General features: G+C 46.8%; 1 protein-coding gene across 3 annotated transcripts in view; it reads right to left on the bottom strand.

Moving 5' to 3' along the window:
* Nucleotides 1–5,991: 5,991 nt before the first annotated feature.
* Nucleotides 5,992–25,352, bottom strand: part of Ppp4r1 (protein phosphatase 4 regulatory subunit 1) — a 42,915-nt gene continuing 23,554 nt past the window's right edge. For all 3 annotated transcript variants that reach the window (XM_051190893.1, XM_051190891.1, XM_051190892.1), the window contains exons 11-20: nucleotides 20,825–21,336; nucleotides 15,411–15,583; nucleotides 13,756–13,851; nucleotides 11,559–11,744; nucleotides 10,881–11,042; nucleotides 10,388–10,488; nucleotides 9,057–9,177; nucleotides 8,837–8,971; nucleotides 8,150–8,291; nucleotides 5,992–7,075 (exon numbers count right to left, since the gene is read on the bottom strand). In XM_051190893.1, the coding sequence (XP_051046850.1) occupies nucleotides 6,912–7,075; nucleotides 8,150–8,291; nucleotides 8,837–8,971; nucleotides 9,057–9,177; nucleotides 10,388–10,488; nucleotides 10,881–11,042; nucleotides 11,559–11,744; nucleotides 13,756–13,851; nucleotides 15,411–15,583; nucleotides 20,825–21,336 (1,792 nt within the window). In that variant the 3' untranslated portion in view covers nucleotides 5,992–6,911. The remainder of the gene's footprint in view (nucleotides 7,076–8,149; nucleotides 8,292–8,836; nucleotides 8,972–9,056; nucleotides 9,178–10,387; nucleotides 10,489–10,880; nucleotides 11,043–11,558; nucleotides 11,745–13,755; nucleotides 13,852–15,410; nucleotides 15,584–20,824; nucleotides 21,337–25,352) is intronic.

Here is a 25,352-nt window from a genome sequence, read left to right as displayed (position 1 = left end):
ACAACTCTGGCACTACTGTGTATTTTGGGGAAAGTTGTCACTCTAAATGGCAAAACTTCCTTTATATGATAATGTGTGTGTGCATGTGTGCATGCATGCGTGTGTGTGTGTGTGGTTTTGTGACTAACTCTATAGCCTTGGCTCTCCTAGACTCAGTATGTAGACCAGGCTGGCCTCAAACTCACAGAGATCCACCTGCCTCTGCCTCCTGAGTGCTGGGTTATAAAGGTGTGTGCCACCATGCCTGGCTGTGTATGTAGTTTTGAGTAATCATAAAATAAAACTCTCTGTAGCTTTTCCAGTATCCTTGGTGTTACCCTCCTCCTCCAGGTAGCTCTCCACCCATTCTCCTTTTCATGGCAATCATGTTTTACTGTCCCCTCTCTGGTGCCGCCCCATCACCCACCACGAAAAACCAAAATCCAAAAAACTCCTTTTCCTGGTATCTGATCCTCCTGGTGTATTTGTATCTGAAGGTTCAGAGTGAGTATCTACAAATAAGAGGGAAAGGATGTTGCTTTTCTGGGCCTGATATTTTCTACTTCCATTCCTTACCTGCAGATTTAACGATTTCATTTTTTACAGCTGAATAGTATTCCGCTGTGTGTATGTACCGTGGTACTGCTTGAGATGAGGTCTCATGATTCTTACAGGTTCATCTGGACTGCTGGCCAGTGAGTATTAGGGTTATAGGCACATACCAGTGTTGCCCAGCTTTTTACATATAAAATGCTGGGGAGTGGAGCTTACGTTTTTATGCTGTATGGCAGGCACACCACTAACCACAAGGCCAACCCGATATCTGTCCACCCTTTCCTAGATGGCAGCGTCCACGGTCACTACAGCTGGAGGTGAGAAACTAGTGTGTTTACTGCTCACTCTGGGCCCAGGGTTCCAGCAGAGTCAGACAGGCAGATAGGTTTGAAGCTGATGCATGTATTCCTGGCCACTGTCTGGGGCTGTAGCCTGTAGATCCCCGGCAAGGTAGCGCTGAATATCCCAGCTCTAAGTAGAGGTGTGGGAGGTGTCTTTGGCTGCAGAAGGTCCACCAGCTGTCTCGAATTTCTCAGAGATTTTAAAAATTATTTGCATTGCTGCTCTTTGTTGTCAGATTTAACACGGGAAAGGCAGTTTATAGAAGGGATGGTCACAAGTCCTGTGACCCCTCTGCCTGGCTGTCACCTGGGCATGTCCGTAGGAGGAGAGGTAGTCTGGAGCGCGCTGTGGTGTCTCTGGACTTCATTCTGTCACCTGAGGTCTGCCCCGCTGCATGGCTGCCTTGTGAAACAGCACCAGCTTGCATTGAAACTCAGACCCTGAATGTTTCAGGGTGTGTCCTGCATTCTGATTGGCTACATCTGGCCACCCTGCTTTAGTCTCGTGTCCACTACGGAGGTTTATTGGGTCTAAGGACTGCATAACAGTTAGCTAAGTGGCACCGTCTGGGCAGTGTGAGGTGTCCCTGGCACCTGAATGGCCCCTGCTATCTGCTGTCCTGCCCGAGGTGCTTCCCCGTAGATCTGTGGTCATGTCAGCCTCTTCATTACCAAGTGAGCTGGGGACCTGGGCACAATGCCTTTGCAAATACTGATGGGGGGGAGGGCTGGAGAGATGACTTGGGTCAAGAGCACAGGATGTTTAATTCCCAGGGCCCATGGGCAGCTACCTATACTATCTGAAAGTGTAATTCCAAGGGATCTAACACCCTCTTCTGGCCTCTGCCAGCACAGACAGGCATGCAGTCACACTCCTCACCGATAAGATAAAATGAAAACACAGATTAAATGCTACTGTTCTCTTGAGTTCTGCAGACTCCGTATGGTCTTACTTAGCACAGCACCCTGTCAGCGCCCCCCCCCCCCCAGGCCGGTCTGCCTGTCGGAGCAGCTGGGACTCCGAGGCCCTACCATGACGCCTCCCTCAGTTACCAAGTCAGTCACAGTGACATCCCAGGATAATCTGGGGTTGTGGGCTCCCAGTCTCCTGTTCCTCAGAGCCACATAGGCCCTGGGACTTGTTCTCTGCTGCTTAAGAATGCGAAACTCTTGGAAATTCGGGAGGGTCTGAGGGCTGGACCACTCCTCACCATCACCTTAGTTAGGATCAGGATTTCAGGATCAGGATTGGGGAGGAGAGAGACATGACTTTGTAGGTCCTGACTCAGGCAGGCCACTTGAAACTCCATCAGAATCCCTATGGGAGCCCCCACCCCCTGACTTCCCATGGCCTCTGGTTTGAATGGACCAGAAAGCCTGCTGATGGCTAAAGGACAAAGACAAGAATTGTAAAATGCAATAGAAACCCAAGTTTTTGCACACATGTCCTTATTTCCAGATAGTTTCTTTTCCAGCACGCACCAAAAGACTGATTTTAAAGAAGTCATTCTCCACTTTTAGTTGGCAGGAGTCTCTCTGCTTGTGCTTGGTTCTGTGGGGCACTGTGGAAACACCACTGGACTGGAATCACTTCTGAGAGGCAGTCAGAGCCTCCCCACCCTGGGCCTGCACTTCTGCCCTGTGCTAGCTCTCAGTCACTCTCTCTCCTTAATACACAGCATGGCTGATGCTTTAGGCAGTGTTGAGATGCCTCCAGAGAGGTGAGACCCTGGCAGCTAGGGCCTTGTCCCCTGCCTGCCCAGCAGCCAGAATGGCCCAGGATAGCTGCTCTGTCAAGGTGACGTTCTAGGGACAAAACAAAACAAAAACCCCAGTGTGAGTACCACAGTTAACCCAGGAAAAAAGGCCATGTGCCGAGTAAGTGGCCGTTCACAGGCAACCCTGCATACAAACAGCAAGTATCAGCAAAGGGGCATGGGGCAGTAGCGCTAACCTCGGGAGGGGCAGTGGGGACAGCTGGGGTAGCCTGGGTAGAGCCGGACCAAGCTGAGCCTGGTCATGGCGGAAGTGGAGAGAGAGGCCACAGTGCTCCCAAATGCCCGCCTTGGTGCCCAGGGAGTTAGTGAAAATGCCAGACTAGCGCGTGCCCATCTGTTTGAAAAGCATTCTTTGCCCACCTCAGGTCTGACCTGTACTCTGAGCAAACCATTAGCGTCCACCGGTCCAAAAAGAAAGATCGTCACTAGATAACCCGAGGTCTACAGCAAAGTTGTTTTACTGTGACTGCCCTCCCAAACCCAATGTTCCCACAATGTGGAAAGTGTCACTTAACTTTGTTCTGTTACTAGAAAAACTTGATGACACCAGTGCCCCATTGGAACACCAGAGCAAAATGAGTTTGTTCCCGGGACAGAATAAACTTACTTCCTTTTGAGGTGAGGGGCTGAGTTTACTGTCACCCACTCAACAGTTGAACAAGGACATGCCATGGTTAGCTACACAGCATCAAGCAGCTAGAAGGTATTTATTAGTTGTTATTTTGTACTGTCCATAACTGTCATGGGAATATGTTATACCTTTGCTTGCTTTTACATCAGGAAAATTACTTCAAGCACTAACTGCTCTTTGGCTTTTCCCTACAAAGCATGTAGCTTTCTCCCTTAGCAGACTCCCAGTCTCCTGCGGTGCCCTGCAGCTGCTGGCCATCCCTAGGGCCATTCCTGAGCATCCCAGCTACCAAAGAGCCTGCATTAAAAGGTGCTGTGTGGCCTGGGGGGTGGGGTGGGGGGTAGTGGTGGCACCTGCCTTTAATCCCAGCACTTGTCAGGCAGAGGCAGGTGGATCTCTGTGAGTTTGAGGCTAACCTGGTCTATAGAGCGAGGGGGTGATGTGTGTGCTAACCTAGCACAAGGAGTCACTGGGGGAGATACCCCCCTTGAGGGTGTTTTTGCCCGTGGGGCATTTAGATCAGTGATTTATGGGGGGCAGTGTCACTCTGAATTGTAGGAGAAAGCAGGCTGAGTAAGCTAGTAAGCAGTGTTCCTCCAGTTCCCGTTATGTTCCTGCGCCAGCTGTCCCCCGTGCTGGGTTTGACCTGGGCAGGGCCAGGACTGCAAGCATCTCCCTTTCTTTTTGAGTTAATGATTGCCATGGGAATGTCCGGCTCACTGCCACCCTGGGCAGGTGGCCCAGAGATGTGTGAGACACCAGCTCCTGCCCTGGTTTCCCTTAGACAGTTATCATCTGTCACATCAAAGTCTTTCCTTCCCAAGTTGCTTTTGATCGCAGTGTTTACCCTCGAAGTTGAAAGCAGACCAGGATGGGAGCTGGTCTCGCGGGACTGGAGCGATGCTGTGGCAGATGCGCCTGTTTGTCTGGGTTATAGAGGGTTAGGAACTTAGTCTGCAGAGACGGTTGATCAGCAGGCTTGGTGAGCCGTTCTGTAGGAACGGTAAAACTGAGACACGCAGATGATGGAGTCTGATTTGTGAAATTTGTGTAGCATTTTGAATAAAGTATTTGTGTTTTGGTCGGCTAGGGTAGAAAAAATGAGCTGTGATTAACAGGAGACCAGTACTACCGAGTGAAAACTTTGCTTTACAGAGACAACTGGTGTTGGTTGGCTCAGGCTGAAAACTCAGCTGTGATTAAGGAACAGGCGACACTGAGATCAAGTCCCTGGGAAGTATCTCTAAGGGTCAGCACACAGGTGTGGGCCAGAGCGGGCAGAGCTGCATGAGTTCAGTGCTCAGCTTAGCAATGGCTTGGTGCCCATTCCACGTGGTCCTGGTTTTGAAGGTGTGGGAGGATGAGCCACTGGTGGAGAGGCTGGGAGTCAGTTGTAGTGGAGACTCCAAGATTGAAGAGACCCTGGAGAGAAGCTAAGGCTTGCCATGAAAGACAGGGTCAGTCCTAGAGAACCGGGAAAGGCTACTTATGCTTGAGGTCTTCGTTACAGTGACGAGGCCAGGACCACTGCTGGGCAGTTACCAAGGACAGTGCAGAGCACAGCAGACCTGTGTCTATGAGACACGTGTGCACAAGGTAGAGACATGGGGGCCACGGAACCCTCAAGATTGAGCTCAAGATTTCACACACAGAGATTTACATTGTTGAGAGTTTGCTTTTGCTGTTCTTTCTTCTTTGAGTAAGAAATTGCATGAATCTTGGACTTGTGCAATGTTTTGTGATGTTAACACGAGACCTCGGGGACAAAGGAAAGGTTAGGATTGAACAGTGATGTACTTGTGCATAGGAAAGGGCTGATTGTGCCGAGTCAGTCACCTGGAAAGGGGACCTTGTAATTGACGGAGGCCATTTTCCTGGCTGACTGTAGTGGGAGGGCTCAGCCCAGCGTCGCTGATGCTGTCCCACGGGCAGGTGTCCTGGGGGGGGGGGTGTAAGAGCGTGCCAGCCAGCAGTGTCCTCCATGTTTGCAACCCTGACTTCCCTCTGTGATTAGGAAGTGTAAGCCAAAGGTCTTCCCTTCTCATAGTGGGTCCTGGTGCTTACCCAGCAATGGAGGTCCTTGCACCGTTAGAGTCGTTGAAGGATGCGGGGCCTTTCTGTAATGGTGGTCAAGCAGCAGGAAGAGCACACTTTGACAGATGCTCTATCTAACACAGCAGACTGCAGCTCCTCACTAAGATACCGTTTCCATTGCCACTGTCTTCAAAGCCAGTGTTAACCTAACAGAACGCGGGTTCTGAGGGGCGTGAACTCTGAAGTTAGGAAGGAAGGGTGAGGCTGCCCTCTCCCTGGCCCACCCACTCCCCACACAGTGTGTTAGTGCGGGTCTCCTGCACATTCCTGCTGTTCCACAGTGGGATTCGTCCACTTGGGTGTTTATTGCACAGGCTTTCCTGTGGGAGTTTACAGGGAAGCAACCCAGTCCTTCGCAGGCTCCCCAGGACTGACAGGGATTGCACAGTTGCACCCGGAGCCTTCTCACGGCCTTGTGCAATTGCACAACCCCGTGGGAAACTGGGCTTTCCCAGGTCCCATCTTACAGATGAGGAAATCCAGACTGGGGGATGTCTGTCTGTGTTTCAGGTAAAGTTGCTGATCACAGCATCCCTGGTCTGAGGCTGCAGCTGTGTGCCCAGGGTATGGCTGACTGATGAACACCTGGCAGATTCCAAAGACACTACTGAGCTAGGTAAAGACAAATATTTTAATCTTTCCCCCATCTTATGCTAAGTAATACAGGTCACATATTACATTTATTTGTAGACATTTAGAAAACAAAGTGGGTGGTATCTCTTTATAGATCCTATTAATAAATTTTATTTGGAACTTGTACCACAACAGTTCTAACCGCATGATTAAGGCTGCACGCCCCAGAGTGGTCACAGGTCTGTGCAGCGTGGGACGAAAAGGTTGCACCTCAGAGCTGACCATGATCAAGTTAAAACACCTGACACAATGTTTGTGCTAAGAAATTCCCTTCAGGTCATGACCAGCATGAAAAAATCAGGAGATATTCTGTAAATATACAGCAATGTGCTGCAATAGGATTCAGAGTCAGATTCTAGTTAGTGTTAACGTCAAGCCCTTAGGAGAAAAACATTCTCCTTTGTCATTTACATATGCCAAGAACTATTCACACTTAGGGCTGGGCAGGGCAGCCAAGGAGCCGGGCAGGCTCGCACCTGTGAGGAATGCTTAGGCTAATACTGAAGGTTTTTCCCATCCGGTGCACATCCTCCTTCTGGCCTCGGGAATCTCTTATCAGCCATTAAATAAAACCAGGAGAAAGCAATGCAGGCCTCTGGGAAACCATCCTTTCCCAGGGAAACCGCTCTGCCAATTTTCAAGTCATTCAGTCAGGAAGATGAAGTAACAAGTTAAGGCTTTGGTGACATTATAATCCTCTGAGAAATTACTTTCCCTTAAGTCAAGATAAGATAATAGTGTTTACTGTACTTTCTCTTGACTCTTAAAGCCACTGGTATTGGGAGTAGGCAACTTGCACTGCGAATGAGTGGCAGGAGGAAGGCCCCCGCAGCTGTCCCACACTGGGCAGGGCAGTTGAGCCTGGCTCTGGTAGAAGCAGAAAGGACACGATTCTGGGGTTCAGTATGTTGAGGAAGCTGTACTCATTGCATCTTCAGAGATTTTGGTGCTGGACGGGTGGATGCTTGCAAAGTACTTGACGTCACTGTCTCGATCCATCTGAAGGGCCATGATTGTCTGTTCCACGGCCTCTTGATGACAGCTGGCAGAGGCTAAGAAGTATTCTACAAATGACATATGCAGCACACAAGGTTAATCTTGACATTTTAGAGCAAGTGTAGTCAAGTATAAAAGCTCACTAATAAATACCGCTCTTTGCAAGTGTAAATAACCATGTGACTCATAGTTTGAAAGCACTAGAATCAAAAGGGATTGTAAGGGTTCTTTAATCAGCTCATGCTTATTAAAATGATAACTATATGCACACTTCTTGGAGGGGAGGGAAGCATCAATTTTATGTAGCATTTGGAGAAGGCAGTCATAGTACCCAAACCAACAAACCAAATACTCAGGGTGCCTGTGTGTTCTGCCTAACAAATGAAGGGAAAAGACGAACCTCCTCGACCCTCAGCCACAATGCCTGACAGCCAAGTGGTACACGACAGGCAGAGTCTCCACAGTCCTGTATGTATGTAACGGGGTGTGCATGTCTTGGTACATATGTATGAACGTGAGAGAGCAACTTTTGGGAGTCTGCGAGCATTCTCTCTCCCCTCCCTCCCTCCCTCTCTCTCTGGGTGCTGGGGGTTGAACTCATTCATGTCTTCAGGCTTGGAGCAAATAGTTTGGCTGCTTCCCATTAGTCAGATTATTAAAATTGTGTGTCTGCGTGTGGAAGGCAGGAGTTGGAGCATGCCATCCCCTCTATTTGAGACAGGTTCTCTTACTGAACCTTGTCACCTTAGCTAGACTGGATGGCCAGTGACTTCCAGGACCTGCCTTGCCTGTCCTTGCCTGGGAGCACCCGGGCCTCTGCCCACACCACACTTTTCCACACAGGTTCTTGGGATCAAATGCAGATCCTCACACTTGCAGAGTTAATCAGACTGAGCCTCTCCCCAAACACCATCATTACCAAACCTTTAAGACTACTAAGTTTTAAGTTACAAAAATACGGTATGTCCAGGATAAAAGAAACAGTTACCCCAAACACCAGTATCTTAATTAAAAGACCTTTTAGTGTTCTGTACACTCAGAAAACAACCATGGTCTTATCTCCCTGCCACATTCTTTCTTCCTCATGTGTGATCCAGGGAACCTCCTTGCCCACCACACACGCACTCTCAGCCGCCACCCACCTTTCTCTAGAAGAGTCTGGCGCAGGGTTTTTGCAAGCAGCACTCTGACATTTGGAACCCTATCGTTTGCCAAGGTCAGCAAATGTGGCATCAGGTGCACAGCAAACTGGTCCATGGGGAGGCAGTCATCTTCAATGACAGTCTGGTGGGAGAAGCAAGCGCCTCAGCCACTGCGCTAGTGTCCAAACCGGCACAGACGACAGCCCCGAGTGACTACTTAGTGTCCATGCTTAGATCAGAATTCCAGGTGCATGGACACTCAAAACCCAAACAACTTATGTATATGGTACATGCTAAACCAAACATGTATATTGTGCATGCTAGGTAAGATACCATCTCATGCTGCAGTAGCTTTATGATGTTCCAATCAGGGTAAACAGGTGGTGTCTACTAGGATGCTTCCCCTGCCCCTGGTGCTGGTAAAAAGCTACTCTTCCCCCATCCCTTTTAGGTGGTTAGGAATTCATGATTCTTCCTGCGTGTACTTCTCAGGTGCTGAGGTTACAGATGTAAGCCGCCCTCTGTGTGCACTGTGGCATGTATAGAGTATGTGGCCCATGAGGATGTGCTGGCTGAACGAAGCACACAGATGCTAACTGAGAACCCTGCAGCCTCACTAGACAGCCACAGTGACTTATGGCTAGGGTGGTCTAGAAGTTTGAGTAGGTGTGCCCAGACCATTCTTACCTGGCAGACAAAGACAAAGGCTTGCCGTCCAGACCATTTCGGACACCTGCCAAAATTCTCTACCAGCTCATTTATGAGGTCTACTCCAAATGTTGGGGGCGTTGCTGTGTGGAGTTTCTTCACCATCTCACTGACCTAAAGGAACCATAAGGTAAGGCTGGCTCCCATCAGTCCTGTGACTGGGCAGCAACGATGGAAAGGCCAACAAGCTCAAACATACCAACTTGTAGGAAATCCAACGGACTGAAGAAACCTTGTCTGCACACAGATTCAGAGCAATGGGACGCAAATAATCATAAACATCTCTGGGACTATACAGTTCTAGAAGTAAAATCAGCTGTCTACGAAGATATAAATGACAAAAACAATTAAAATCCAACCAAGCTTCACAAACACAACAGGTTATCTGTGAAGTGACTGTGACACTGGACACCAAGTTCTTAGGATGCAGTAGGCTTCTGTGCGCAGTGACCTCGAGGTCTCCTGGACTACATGCAAGGGACAGCCACACCGGTGGGTTCAGGGCCTCTGCGGCCCTGAGAAACAGGGTGGGTGGGGAGTGTCCTTCCGCGCTGGGACAGCAGACCACTAACACTTCCCGCCACTAGCGTCATGTGCCCATCCCCGGCTGTCAGGTGTTTTGTTACTGCATCAGCAGACTGAAAGCATCGGGAATGGAGACAGCAGAGCCTTTTCTTGACTGGAACGTCACGCATGGTTTTCCTATGGCATTGGTTTAGAACAGCGATTCTCAACCTGTGGGTTGTGACCAACTGTTTCACAAGGGTTGCCTAAGACCATCCTGCATACCAGGTATTTACATCAGGTTTCATTAACAGTTACACTTCTGAAGTAGCAACGAAGATAACTTTATGGTTGGGGTCACCACAGCCTGAGGAACTGTATTGGGGTCGAAGCGTTAAGGTTGAGAACCACTATGCTACGAGGTTCTGAGACCACAGTAACAGAATTGAGCTCCGCAGAGAGCTGAAGCGCACAGCCACCGCACGGGAGGACAGGGCACTTGCTGTGGTCAACAGGATTTACAAGTCCGCTCCTGACATTATGCCCACAGAGGCAAGCCCCAAGGGGACACAGTCATCTGGGGATGGTGTGAGAAGCCGCGACCAGACAGGCTACAGCCACCTGTAACCCCAGGTGCCTTACACGTGGTGCAGGTCACACATGGAGGCAGAGCCCTGACATAAAATTCAACCCTGAAACTCAGGGCCTCCTTTTGATGCCAGGCAAACGTCCTAGTGCTGGAGGCCTGCACAAGACAACACAGCGCACCTGGGTGCCGGGGGACAGCTCTGACAAAGGCCCGATGCCAGAGGTCTGCCAGCAGGGACCAGAGGGGGGAAAGGAACCCTAGACAAAGGTAACGGCACGCCAGCCCACTCTGGGCAAAGGCAACCCTGCCCTGAGTGACAGTGACCGCTCCGCAGGAGCGATGAGGAGGCCACGGCCTAAGACAAGCTCGGAGGTGCACGAGGCAAGGAGACCGTGCAAAGGGAAAGCTGCAAGACATCGTCAACAGGTAGAACTTACTCTGCCAGTTCGGCACGGAAGCGCCAATTCCTACTGTTATCTGTCACCAGAAACTCCTGGAGCTGATAGAGGTACTCCCTCCTCTTGTCAATGTGAAGGAGCTGTGGTAGCATAAGGAGACACTGTTACTGACTAGGACGGGGCACAGACGCTGCTTTTATCCAGAAGCAGGCTGAGTAACATGGCATGGCGTTCCCTTGGAGAGGCCACAGAGGGCAACTCCACTTGTTTCTTGAGTGAGCAGACTTAATGCTATTATTGAAGTGTCAACAAACAGCTAGGCAGTAGTGGTGCATGCCTTTAGTCTCAGCACTTGGGAGGCTGAAGCAGGCAAATCTGAGTTCAAGGCCAGCCTGGGTCTACAGAGTGAGCTCCAGGACAGGCAGGACTACACAGAGAAACCCAATAAAGTAAAATAAAAACATTGCTAGCAAATACAACACATAACTTTTAGGCTTAGAGTAGACTTTTAGCACAAAGATTTCAGAGTTACCTTCAGGAAGTCATGTAAGTGTTTCAGAACACCTATCCTGACTTCATCTAGGTCTTTTAAAAATCCATTAAAAATTGGAACCAGATCTGCAGCTGTCAACTGATCTCCAAGAATAACAGCAAGTTCATGGATGGAGAATGCTAAAGTTCTGCGAACTTTCCACTGTAGAAATAAAAACTGTGTTAGAAGTTTAAACACAAAATCTTTTGTTCTTTAAATGTTATTAACCTCAAAAAATTACATCAGGGCCAACGAGATGGCCCAGCAGGTAGATGCACTTGTCCACAGAAAGGTGAGCTGTGTGTGACTTGGGGGTCCCACAGCTTGCAGGGGAGGGCGGAGCCAGAGTGTCCTCAGATACACACACATACACACACACACACACACACACACACACACACACACGTATTTCCAGGCACCCGCATGCATAAATACATTTTTAAAAAATTACATGACGTCTTAAATCCCAGCACTTAAGAGGCAGGTGGATCTCTGAGTTCAAGGCCAGCTTGGTTTACATACAGATTCCCAGGTCATCCAGGGCTACATAGTGAGGACAGCTCACGCTGCTTTACGCCTCCTCGGTTCTCTGTGACACTAGCCACTTGCTAGGACACGGGTTCTCGAGCCTCGCCCACACCCGCCCTCACTCGCCATCACTCGCCCACACCCGCTCACCTGCATGTCTGATGCCAGGGTCTCGTACGTCTCCCTCAGGCAGTGCCAGTTCTGTCTCCCCAGAGTCAGGGCCACGCCAGGCAGACTGTACGCACAGTGCTTCGCGATCTCCGTGTCAACCGTCTGTGCTCGAGAGGGGTCGGTCATCGACAAGTACTGATCTAGTAACGCTTGTGGTACAACATCCTAACCAAGAAAAGGTGACATAGCACATTCGGAACAATTAAGACACATTTTCAGCAGCTTAGACACCAGTGTGACGAATTAACTTTAAAACATACCAACATTAACGTCAAAAACAAAAATGCCATGGCTGGGTGACACCGAGGAGCCAGCTAACCAGGTACAGTGCCTGAGTCGAGACCCCACAGCCATCTAGAGAGTCAGGCATGGCGGGTGAAGAGAGGGAAACATTCCAGATTGTTGAGCTCCAGGTTCAGTAAAGACCTTGTCTCAAAAAAAATAAGGTTGCGGGCGCTGGAGAGAGGGCCCAGTGGTTCAAAGTACATGTTGCTCTTGTAGAGGACCTAGGTTCCGATCCCAGCCCCCACACGGTGTCTCACAGACACCTGAAACTTCAGCGTCTGATGTCCTCTTCTAGCCTCCAGAGGGGACCAGGCACACACGTGGTGCACACATGTACACATGCAGGCAAAACACTCATACACATAAAATAATAAAAATTTTAAAAAAGAGTTTGGGAGTGACTGAGGAAGACACCAATATTGAGCTGTGGCCTCACACAGTGCACAAAAACACAGCACACGTCATAAACATAGACCCTTAAAAAAGGCCATGTACTAAGCAAATGTATGTATGAATGCACACATACAAAATACAGCAGCTTAAGACAGGTTAAAGGCCAGAATTAATGACCAAGTTGAAAAGACACATTACAAGCAACGCGGTGGTACTTTCCTTAGAGCTCCTGCCTGGGTCACATGATAATCGACATGCTTCCTAGCAAGGGCATGCCAGGGCGCCTGTGACCCCAGAACTCAGGATGCCTGGGCAAGAGGGTCAGCCTGTGCTACATATACGTACCAGAACTCTGTCCAAACAAAGGAAAAAAGATTAAAGCCATGTCCCTTCTGTGGAAATTTTAAAATGTACTGGAGCTGGGCATGGCTATGCACGTCTTTAATCCCAGCACTCAGGAGGCAGAGGCAGGCAGATCTAAGTTTGAGGCTGGCCAGAGCTACACAGTGAGACCCTGTCTCAAGAAAACAAGCAAAGGAAAGCCACATTCCTTTTACAGAAATTAAAAAAAAAAAAAAACCCAGAGTGCATATATCTGTTAGGAGATGTGTGAGGGAATGTGTGCATACACTTGCTAAGGTGTACACTGTACTTCTGGAATGGATGAGTGGGCTAGAACCCTCTGCCTTTCCCTTTTAACTCTGCTGTATGTAAGCAAAAGAAGTTTACTAAACATGAGATGATCTACGTGAACCGACTTTAAATATTGGTGAGAAAAGCATGTTTCAAAAGAAGATGCATAATGATTCTATTTTAATTAAGAAACAATTCTGACCACGTACTGTTTGACCTAAGAGTCTACTTACAGTAACCCCTCCCGGAAGCCAACAACACAGATACTACATTAGAGAGTGCTGGGGGGGGGGGGGATCTGCAGAGCCCCACAGGCAGCCGAGAAGATGAGGCTGGGCCACAGCTGTCAGACTAAGAGGACCCGCCTGCTTGTGGGAAGACTGCAGGTACATTTCCACTAAGGAAATGAAGGACAAGGTAAGACATAACCCTGTATTTACAAATCTGACAAATCTTGAGGATTGCTGTGGCCGGTGGCCAGCCTGGCTGCACCACTAGGAATGAGGGTAGCCTGGACCATATAGGGAGACCCTGACTAAAGAACAAACAAAACCAGGAAAATAAAATCTCTACTATCAATGATATTTTATATTGGCTTTGAGCAAATTTTTACATTCAAATGTCCTAAATTGAGCTATACTTTATAATCTTTGCAATTTACACCCGAGGAAATAACTAAGTAGCATGTGATGCCTGGATTATCTCCACAGATAAAACCCTTTCTTTACATACCCATACACACCAGGACTTAGCAGGACCATGTGCTCTGTGTTAGCTGTCTGAATTTCTCAGCGCTTACAAAGGTTAATTGGGTCAGAAGCTCTGGAGGAGGACAACAACTCCGTGTTACGTGTCTGCCACTCACCTGCACTTTCGATCTCCTCTCTTCGTCAGGGCTGAAGCTATCACTGGCGATCACATCTACACCTCCATGGACACAGTGAGGGGCGGCATCCATACTCTGTAAAGAGAAAAGTCTACTTTCAAAAGCTGCCTCCCAGAAACACTCTCCTTATTAACCTCTCACTGGGCTACTTACCCTCACAAATGTCAAAAGATACAGAGAATTCTTTAGGATTTCAGTGTTTATAAACCTGCTCAAGGCCTCCTAAGAAGTCCTGTGCTTTAAACCAAGCTTGTGGACCAGCTGTTAAGTGTACAAAAATGAGTTTTGGGAAAATGAAAGTAGGGGCTGGAGAGATGACTCAGGAGGTTAAGAGCACTGGCTGCTCTTCCAGAGATCGTGAGTTCAGTTCCCAGCACCCACATGGTGGCTCACAGCCATGTAATGACATCTGGTGCCCTCTTCTGGCCTGCACCATACACACAGGCATAACACTGTAATGAAAGAATGAATGAATGAATGAATGAATGAATGAATGAATGAAAGAAAAAGGAAAAGGAAAGTTTGTGGGGCTGGAGGGATGGCTCAATGGTTAAGAGCACTTGTTCTTGCAGAGGATCTGGGTTCCATCTTGAGCACCCACATGTTGACTCACAACCTCTATAACTCCAGTTCTAGGAGACCCAACGCCCTCTTCTGACCTCGACGGGCACCAGGCATGCACATGGCGCACAGACTTCCAAGCAAGCAGAACACTCATACACATTTTTAAAAACTTTTATAAAAAAGGGGAAAAATCAGTTCCTTTACAAGTTATCTGTGATTCCTACTCATGGTTTCTGATAACTGGTTTTACAAGTAGGTGCTTTTTAACAGCCACACTCCTGTCCAAACACACACAAATGCGCTCTACAGAGCAGCTGTTTCACGGCAGTCAATCTCCACCATGGCCGGTTCCTCTCCAAAGCACAAGTACCGAACATATTTCCAACTGCGTCAGATGCCAACAACAAACCAGAAATGCACTAACACACTAAAAACTCTCTGGCCCCCACTGCGAGCCTCTTCCCTGAGGGCTGTCACTTAAGCTGCATCCTGGCAGCGAGTGGCATTCCTTCTGTGTCACAATCATGCTGTGACTGGGACTCGGGTGCAGCAGGGAACCGGGGTAGGATCATGTCAGCTACATGGATGCAGCAAACAGCAAAGGCGATGCTGGTAGCAGTACCCACCCTCACACTTGAGTCCAGACAATGCCACAGCCCTCCGCAACATGGCCTCAAGTCCCGATCTTCTGCTCAGAGTACTGTGTTGCTTGCTGCAGTGAAATGGTCCGATCAGAAACAAAGCGCCTCTCCAAAAAGAAAAGGGAACAGTTAATTATTCTTGATAAAGGGCTTTGTTTCCAGTAAGACTGTTTCACTGCAGTGAGCTACGTTAACACCCACGCATCTAAAACGGTCACATTGCCGGGACTGGGCTTGACCTTTCTGAGCCTTTACCATAGCACTGAGGTCAGGACAGGCGTGGTGAGAACACTCATCTTTACTGGGTGCGAAAGGAACAGCTAGGAAATGAGCCACAAAGCAGAACCCACTAGAGAGCTGGTCACAAGTGTCCCCAACAAGACTGCATGCTCACAGACCTCACTCGGTAAACGCCACTGAGCTCATTACCTCCTCGACAGCGCTGACTAACGGCCCACGAGTGTCTTCATCTCTGCTACAGTCTGGCAGCTCCCCGACACCCAGGTCATCCTGGAGCACACTCTGATGCTCTACACTGCTGGCCTCCTCGTGAGCATCCAGGCTGGACGCGCGAAGTGCAGCCGACAAGACTTCTACCTGTGCTGTGGACAGAAGGAGACCGTGAGCAGGCAGCCACAGCTGCCGGATGCATTATCTGTTATCAGCACAGCATGTGTTCCTGACACTGTGACCAAATCGTAGTCCTTCAAGAGCGAGCATTGTGCTGTCCAGCTGCTGGAGACACCTCAGTCACCACAGGGCTCATTCTCAGTGACCAGCCCTACTCACTGCCCTATTCTAGAAGAAAGCTGCCAACATGGATTAATGGCAGAGACACTTAAACATCTGATTTTACCCCAGCTCACCGTCCTTTGTTGATGCAGAAATCACTATAGCTTGCTCCAAACACTGGGATCCCAAGAATATTGTCTTAGTTGCCCAAAGTCAAAACAGCTTAGCACTAGTTGCTAAATCTGACAATCAATACTGCTTTCCTTATACAGAAAAATCAAATTAATATATTATTTTCCCCACCCAATAAATGAGAAATTCACACACACACAGACCTAATATTTAAGTACATTCCCCTTGCACATATAAAATATACCATTTAAAGTTCAAATTCACATGTGACAGCATTCATAATTCCCTGCCTTGGACAGAGTCAGGGCAGACTCTCGTATCTGTCTGGGCAAAGTGCTAGGAAAAGCAACTGCTGACAGCCAGCGTTCACCTGGCCGTGCATGCTAACCCTCCTGCACTAAGGCAGGGGTGTGCAGAGCCAAAGGATAGGCAAGGCTGCCCTGAAACACTCGCCCAGATATGCATGGCTAGTGTCACTGTGAACCCGGCAGAGGGCGCTCACGAGACCATCCCTCTCCAAACGAACCGTTAATGGCAGCTAAAAGAGGAGGCCTGTCATCTTTTATGTTGTGGCCACTGGGTACTAGGTGGGAAGACAGAGCACAGAGGGAAAAGTAAGGGGGGCGGACAGTAGACAGTAACGGGGGTTCAGTATAACCACAGTATTGCATTATGTGTAAGAAACTGTCAAAAATAAAGAGAAAACTTTCAAAAGACCAAGAAGCCAGTTGACAGAAGATGGCAGTTTCCTCGCCTTGGTTATGCACACAAAGCGAGCACATCTGGGAAGCGGGCTCTGGGTCAGGGACCCAGGAAGGGTGGCCAGCCTTGTGGCAGAGCTCTCTGCTTGTGACCTGACTAGCCTCCTCTGGGTCTTCTTAATAAACTGATTTCTCTGGGGGAGTCTGAGTGCATTAAAGCACCTGGCCACGGACATGTAAGGAAATTCTGTTTCAGTGGGCCAGATCACCTAAGCAAAGCCAGCAACAGTGTAAACAGCTATCATTTGTAAATATCACTTCATCACTTCAGCTCTCTCTGGTTCCAAAGCTGAAGAGAACTGTGCTCGAAGCCGACTACAGCAAGCCACTGACATGCACATATGGATTGCTGCTCTTAACTCAGAGCACTAGAACATGTCTGACACAGACAGGCAACTTGTGTCCAGGCATGTCCACCCCGAAGGCCGTATGTGTCTCAAGATATGGACCGAAGTTCAACTGGCCATGAGAGGGCGTCTTTCTACCATCCGGGTGTGTCACCCTGTAGGATCTGTTCTGTCCTCCTTTCCATGGGAGCCCACTGTATAACAGTTAACAGAGGCCTTTTCCTTTTCCTAGTATAGTCTAATCAAAGGTTTAAACTTAGGCCAAACTCAAAGGAGGAAAAGGACATTAATGACCACAGGAAGGTTAATACTGCACTTAGCCGAAGCTGTCTTGTCCCCATGACAATTCCTACAGGGTAACAAGGGAGCAAGTGGCACTCAGAAACCCCTCACAGTAGCTACCACGCCCCCTCTTGCTAGGCTCCCTTACAAGGCCGCATTGCATTGGTATCAATCAGACCTTTGTGTCTAGTCTTGGGTCAGGAGTCTGCCTTTAAAAAAGCCAGACGCTTTCGGACAAGTTAAAGGGAACAGATGCTCTATAACACACCCTTTTAGAAAAGAAAAAGAAGCCTGCCGGTAGCACACAGCATTCGCCTTTAATCTCAGCACTCGGGAGGCACAGGCAGGTGCTTCTCTGTGAGTTCTAGGCCAGCCTGGGCTACAGTGTGAGTTTCAGGAGTTTCCCATCTCAAATAAATAAATAAATAAATAAATAAATAAATAAATAAAAATTGCAGGAAAAAGAAAAGGAGCCCCAAATTATAAAATGGGCACCCTTATAAAAATTCAGAACATTTTATGACACAATACAAAAGTTACTTAAATTAGTAGTTTAAACAAAATGCTCTCAGATTTCCACAAAACCTAAAAGTACTGCATGACAAATTTAAATTGTCAGTTACATTATAATATTTATATTATATATATACATATATATATACAGAATTTACAATGAAATCTCTTAACTACAATGTTACCTTAAGTCAAATAGTATATTAGCCATCTTCAGAAACAGACGTATTATGAAACTTAAAGTGATTATCACTTTATTCATTGGAAGAATTGAAAATGCATCAAATACTTCTATTAATATTTGTTGAGTGCCTGCCTACTATGCATTAGAAAACTAGCAGGTACTGTAATGAGAGCCCTAGAATAGATCTAAAAACTGGCTGGCAAGCCTTTTTCATAAAAATTAAGTTAAAAAAAAAAAAAAGAGCCAGGCAATGGTGGCGCACGCCTTTAATCCCAGCATTCAGGTGGCAGAGGCAGGTGGATCTCTGTGAGTTCATGACCAGCTTAGTGACAGAGTGAGTTCCAGGACATCTATAGACCCTCTCAAAAACCAAAAACAGAAAAATAGGAGAGTTACTGAATTTAGATGAATTTAATAAAACAGGTTGATTAATAAAATTAAAACAGCTCATCAGTGGTGGCACACACCTTTAATCCTAGCCCTTGGAAAGCAGAGACAGGGAGTTTGAGGTTACCCTGGTCTACAGGGTGAGTTTCAGAACAGCCAGGACTGTTTTACAGAGAAACTTGCCTCAAAAAAATAAATAAATAAAACATAAAGCTGGAGGCTGAAGAGATGCTCAGCTGTTAAGAGCACTGGCCATTCTTCCAGATGTCCTGAGTTCGATTCCCAGCAACCATGTGGTGTTTCACAGCCATCTATCTGTAATAGGCTCTGATGCCCTCTTCTGTTGTGCAGACAGACATGCAGCTAGTGTACTCATACGCATAAAATAATTACATAAATCTTTAGAAAAAAGCTAGAAGCAATAGACATTAAAGACTTGACTGTCGCCGGATACGGACAGGGCCTCCTAGTTTATTCTCATCTGGGGCTGAGGAGAATGGAGGATAGGTCCAGGGCTCTGCTGACAATTCCGCTTTACCAGCCCTCAGGACGGCTCTGTCCCCGAGCTGTCTGAAGATGCAGCACAGTAACTGCATCCCCAGTCACTTGGCTATTTCTCAGATCCCACAGAACTGTTCATTCAAAAGGGTGCTGACTTTCACTGATATGAATGTACGCTGGTGAGTCTCAAAGGTCAGAACTAGAAATATGTTATGCAAAGTAAGCCAGACTCAGACATACATAGTATGTTCTGTCATTTGTGGGACATGTATGTATGTATGTGTGTATGCATGCATGTATATATACACATGCAAATATTAATAATCACAGATGTAATAAGATGTAATTCTTTTCAAGTATACAATCACAACAGGGAATATTTAAAAATTAGTGAATGGAAGCAAATGCAGATGTCTGCTGACCTGACAGACAGCTGGGACTTTGCAAAGTTTAAACAGGTTTCAGCTGGGTGTGCTCTTATCTTCCCCACAAACAAAGAAACCAAAACAAAGGTTTTGTTTTAAAAGGATTACTTAAGATTTACTTTATTTGCATCAAAAAAGGAGGTTTCTCAATACTGAGCAAATTGATAGCTTAGAAATTATAGTTTTTGGAACAATCTTGGGGGGGGGGGAATCCAAAAAGTGGTATTGGATCTGAAAGATTTGCAGTTATGAGAGTCACAATTTTTTGTTCTCTCTGGCTGGCCTAGAACACACAGATCTGATGCTGTGATTAAAGGTGTGTGCCTTGATGCCTACACTTCAGAAGATTTCAGTGAATGGCCACAGAGTACCAAGGACAGGAAAGCATCAGCTGGACTACATCTGGCTCCTAAATCCCAGCAGGCAGAGCAAGGAGGAACTTGTAACGTCCTGTTCTCCACTCTCAGGGACTTCAGATACCGTCCACTTGAAATGAGGCCATGGTGTACTTAGAACTGATGCCATTGAGACTGTTGTCCACAATGGAGGCCATGCATGCACAATACCCAAAACAAAATACAGAACTGAAAAATCCTTCTTGTAAAAGTCACAGCTCCTAAAACAACATATGTGTGGGAAAACAGAAACCTATGCCCACCATATGGACTACAGTTCTTCCTTTAAAGTGAGACCCAACCTTGGTGGTGGCGATCTCTGTGTGTGAATTTTAGGCCAGCCTCTTCTACAGAGTGAGTTCTAGGACAGTCACGGCTACAGAGAGAAGCCCTGTCTCAAAAAACATTTTTAAATATAATATACATGGTAAATTTAAGACAATGAACACTGTAAAAATGATTTCTGAATTAAAACATCTATAAAATAAAGGAGAGGCACACATCTTAAACATCATTTCCTACAAATTGGATCAGTGATGTCTTCTTAAAATGCATTTGTAAAAATATTTTAACAAGTCTTTTTATTTTCAAATATTTAAAATTTATTAATTTATTTTTTACATTCCAATCCCAGTTCCTCTCTCTCCTCTCCTCCTGCTACCCACACTTCCCTATTAGCTCCTTGGGTAGGGTAAGGCTTCCCCTAAGAAGTCTACTAAGTCTGTCCCCAACATCTAGTTGAGTCAGGACCAAAGATACTCCCTAAACCCCCACCCCCGGTCTAGGCTGGGCAAGGTGTCTCTCCATATAGAACAGACTCAATAAGTCAGTCTGTGCATTAGCGTTAGGTCTCTGACCCACTGCCAGTGGCCTCATATGTTGTCCCAGTCACACCATTGTCACCTGTCTAGTTCAGGTTCCCCACGTGTCAGACCTGAGTCAGTGATCTCTCACTAGCTCGGGTCAGCTGAGCCTGTGGGTTTCCTCATCATGGTCTCCGGGAGCTTGGCCCATTGGTTAGTTGTGGATTTCCGCATACCTTCCATCTGTTTCTGGAAGAGGATTCTAGCTTCTTTGGGGTAGGCTGGGTGTCTTTTGCTTTATGTGTGGTACCTGCTTATGAGTGAGTACATTTTTTAAATGACCTTTAGAGAAAAGGAAGAATATGATGAACTCTTGCATACCTTTAACATTCGGGTCATCCATGTGTGGCTCCAGGTTCTCTATCATCTCTTCTAGCTCCTTCCGGGTAGCCATGGTGACATTGGGAGACTCTGGTTCAGTGATTCCATGTGCATCTTCTGTTCTCTCTGGGCTGAGTCTCTCCCCAGAGTCCAGCTGGAGCTCTTTATCAAGATCTATTTCAGGTAGAGGAGTCCTCCAAAAATGGAAGGAGTTGAACAATTCCTCATCTAAAGGAGCGGAATCTGGGGAGCTGGTGCCAACCTCTGGCCGGAATGCAGACTTGCAGTTAGCAGGCTTTTTAACATTTTCATCGCTAGCTGCTTCCTGATGAGACTCTGAGGACAAAGTACAGAGTGAGGAGCTGTCCTCTGGGACACTTATGTCACCTGCAGAGTCCCCAGAGGTCTCAGCAGCACAGTCTCTGAGTGTGCGCTCCAGGCTGGTGCTAAAGTCTGCAGGAGCATCCTCTGGCTGGGTCTGCTCATCTTCTGCAGCATCGTCATCTTTGAACCTTTGATCCATTTAGGAAAAAAAAAAAAAAAAAAAAACATGGAAGCACAGAAATAATTACTGGGAAAAAACAGGGTTAAGTATGACACACAGCATTTAGACTAGCTAAGTGTTTCAGAGTACATCACCCACGGGGACTCAACAGCCTTGCACGGGCACACGGCTGCACTTACAGCTGTCATGTATAAGCACCTGTCAAGCTGTCTAAACAGTCAGGCTTTATATTTAGTCAGAACTGGAGAAGGTGACACTTAAGAATCCTGGGATGTGCTGGGCGTTGGTGGCACACGCCTTTAGTTCCAGCACTCGGGAGACAGAGGCAGATGGATCTCTGTGAGTTCAAGGCCAGCCTGGTCTTCACAGCTAGTTCCAGGGCAGGCTCCAAAGCCACAGAGAAGCCCTGTCTCAAAAAAACAAAAACCAAACCAAAGCAAACAAAAAGAACCGTGGGCTGCTACAAAGTACTGGAATATCAGTAACAGCAGAGAGAAGAGGATTCTGAGACATAAACTTTATTTATTTGGGGAATGCTTGTATTGCCACTGTTCAATCACAGTCAAAGAGGACAAAAATCATTTTTGCTTATCAAAGAGGAATAAGGAAAAAATTCATTAGGGCAATAGAGAAGATACTTATTAACATCTCGTAAAATATATTAAAATCTACTTATGTGTAAATAAAGGATTATTTTTTCTTCACTCCCATGCTACTTCCAAACAGGTTTTTCTAAAAGGAAATCATGATGTAACAAGGAAAATCAGTACAAGCTCCTGGTGAACATCTTTCTGGCTACTGCCATCTGTCACCTCAACTACAGCCTTCAGTTTCACAGTCTCTGTCCTCCTGTCCTTTATTAACAAGCGCTCACTGGGCACCTATAGGGTTCAGGAATAAATCAAGTTTCAGGATTTGGCATGTGGGGCTAGGGAAAGTGTCTGCTGTGCCAATGAGAGGAATCAAGTCCAGTCTCCCAGCACTGATGCACACCTCTAACCCCCGTGCTGGGAGGCAGAAACAAAAGCTTTCTGGGCCTTGCTGGTATCCGTATCCCAGCAAGGCTGAATTGTCAAGCTCCAGGTTCAACAGGAGACCCTGTCTCAACAAACAGGGTGGAAAAGAACTGAAAGATACCTGGCCTCTGGCTTACACACACATACACATGCACACCCGCACACACACACAAATACAAACACACGTGTGCACACACACACAAATACACGTGCAGACACACACATACACACAAATACAAACACACACACATTCTAGCACAGTAATCTTTAGCATACACAAATAAATAACAATAAACAAAAGGAAATAAACTCTTGTGGTTATAGACCAATAACTAGAAACCAAAACCCTGAAAACTGAGTGTATGTTGTAGCTCTACCCCTGAGACTATAATTACAGTAAACTTCAAAAGCAAATCACCATGGTGACAATTAAAATGCAGGAAGGAGTGCTGGCTAGCAGCTTACACCTTTAGTCCCAAGAGAGGAAGCAAGAGGCAGGGGGATCTCTTGTGAGTTCCAGGTCAGCGTAGTCCACAGAGTGGGTTTCAGGACAGCCAGGCTATACAGGGAGACAAGTGTCTCAAAAATAGCTTTCCACCCCATCCCCAAATGAGGGTGTGATTCCCAGAAGAGAAGTATGCACACAAGCACAGGGCACAGAGAAGGAAGTGGCCCCAGGCTCTAGGCCCGGATAAGAGACCACCGCGTGACTCTAGAGCTAAGGGGAAGGACAGGGTGGCATGGAGGGACTGTCTTTGGAGGGCCACTGCACCTCAGCCACATACTTCCGAGTTTACCCTGTGGCCTACCAAGAAGGAAGCACGTAAGCAGCCTGTCACACAGGCTGTGACTCTACCAAGAAGGAAGCACGTAAGCAGCCTGTCACACAGGCTGTGACTCCGGAGGCTTGGGTGTGGACAGTGACACACGGACGAGTATTCAGCTAACAGACTACACACGAAATGAACTGCTTCCCAACAGAGAGCAGTAGGGGAAACACGGGGTAACCCACAACAGTAGGCAGCCAGAAACAGCACAACTGTTTCAACAAAGACAGCAGTGTCCATTGTGCAAAGTTACTTTGTCCTGATAGGAATCAAATTCGGGGCACATTCTAGGCAAGCACTCCACCACTGAGCTATAGCCCAGACCTTTTTATTTAACTCTGCCTCTGTAAGGACTGACACCCGACAGGTCTGATAAAGAGGAGAGGTCTATAACCAATAAACTTTTCTAAGAATACTAAATGACAGTAACATTTCAGGACAGATAAAACACTACACACAAAATTAATAAAGAGGAAAACCTAGAAAGAAAACTTTTCTCCGGGGGCTGCAGAGGTACTCAGCCACGAAGACTCGATGTTCCTGGTGAGGACACAAGTTAGGGTCTCAGCAGCCACAGTGGGTGGCTCACAACAGCACACACGCAGACATACATGCACGATGCATGCACACGCGCACACATAATGAGAGGGAGAGGGGGAGAGAGAGAGAGAGGGAGAGACTACAAAAACCTCTTACTCAGTCTGACACTGAGAAATGAATCCTAGAGAACTGAGAAACCCGAGAACAGAAACCAAATTCCAGTTTATACTGGGTTTTCAGCATTTATACTGGTTTTGAAAACATGCCAGTGCTTGTATTTAAGGCAAAGCAATCAAACCTTTGGTTCTAAGGTGGCAATCCCAGACTAGATGCATAAGTATTGCCCGAGCTTTTATTGCATTCAATTTTTATTGCATTCCCTCCCTACTCAGGAGTTTCCCTTCCTTTACTGAGTCGTTAACACAGTTCAGTGCTACAAATAATACAGACTCGACACCAAGACATGGCCGGTATCATAGTGCACAGACAGACAATCAAGAAGGCACACTACAGTGAATGGATGCTCTGTAAAGCCACACCCTCCAGCCATCAAGCCCGACAGCTCAGCAACTGCTCTCAGTAATGACATGTCACACCAGGGCACCATTCATACCCTGCTGATGGCACTTTTATGCTACAAGACGCCTAGCATTGTGACAGAGAATGAAAAAGATTTACTATCTGTCTACAGGGAATGTTCCATGCTGTCTTATAAACGTCCCTATTTATTTACATGTTCACTTATCAGGTCCTCTCCAGGTTTAAGACCAAGTTATATGCTATCTTCAGTATACCAAAATTGATCATTAAAAACGTAAATAAGTGATTATTAATAAATAAATGTAAGCTGAGTTCAAAAATGAAAAGCAAGTGACATCCACCCCACCCGACCCCACCCTTTTTAGAACATTCCTTCCAGCAGCTGTTCCCAAAGGCACCAAGCCCACGCCTGCCAGAGAGAACAAGTCAGAAGCCATCGTCTTCCTTTACAAAAAAACAGTACCTCAGACGTGTTTGGCAGGGCAGCAGGAGAACAGGCAAAGAGGTAAAGCAAGGCAGCAGGGGACAGAATTGGGCAATCAAAACCCCAAGAAAGCAAAGCACAGGCCAAGACTACAGGAGAGAATGGCCATTAACATCAGGCAGGGTTGTCTCAACAATATGTCCTATGCAGACGCCACACACACTTCCCGTGCACTGTCAGACCGATAGTTCTCTAGATATGTAACTCTAACAGGTCAAAACAACTAAGTAAGTGTCAGCTAAAACTCTTGAATGCAGAAATCTTAAAATAAGACTTTCAACCTTTACTGCAATTTTGGTTATCTTTAAGTTATGCTTTTATTTAATAAGCACATTAATTTAGGACCAATTATTAAAATGCTTCCTTCAATTGAAGGATCGCAATCATCGTTTTTATAAACAGAGAATCCAAGATCCACATTTAATTAACTGTAAAGAAAAGAGTCAGAGTGAACTATAAACAAAAGCAAACACATTAAAGTAGGTATTAGAGATAGAATTTAGAAACTACTTAATACATGTATAAGCCTGAGTGCTGAGCACCAGCAGTTTCCTAGGCAAATCATCATTAAATACTCAGAAACTACCAAATCTGTCACTCATACGTATTAAAAAAA

This window comes from Phodopus roborovskii, unplaced genomic scaffold (genome assembly GCF_943737965.1).
Source record: "Phodopus roborovskii unplaced genomic scaffold, PHOROB, whole genome shotgun sequence".
NCBI lineage: Eukaryota > Metazoa > Chordata > Mammalia > Rodentia > Cricetidae > Phodopus > Phodopus roborovskii.
Note: the sequence above shows the minus strand (reverse complement) of the source record. Positions and strands in the feature narration are given on the sequence as shown.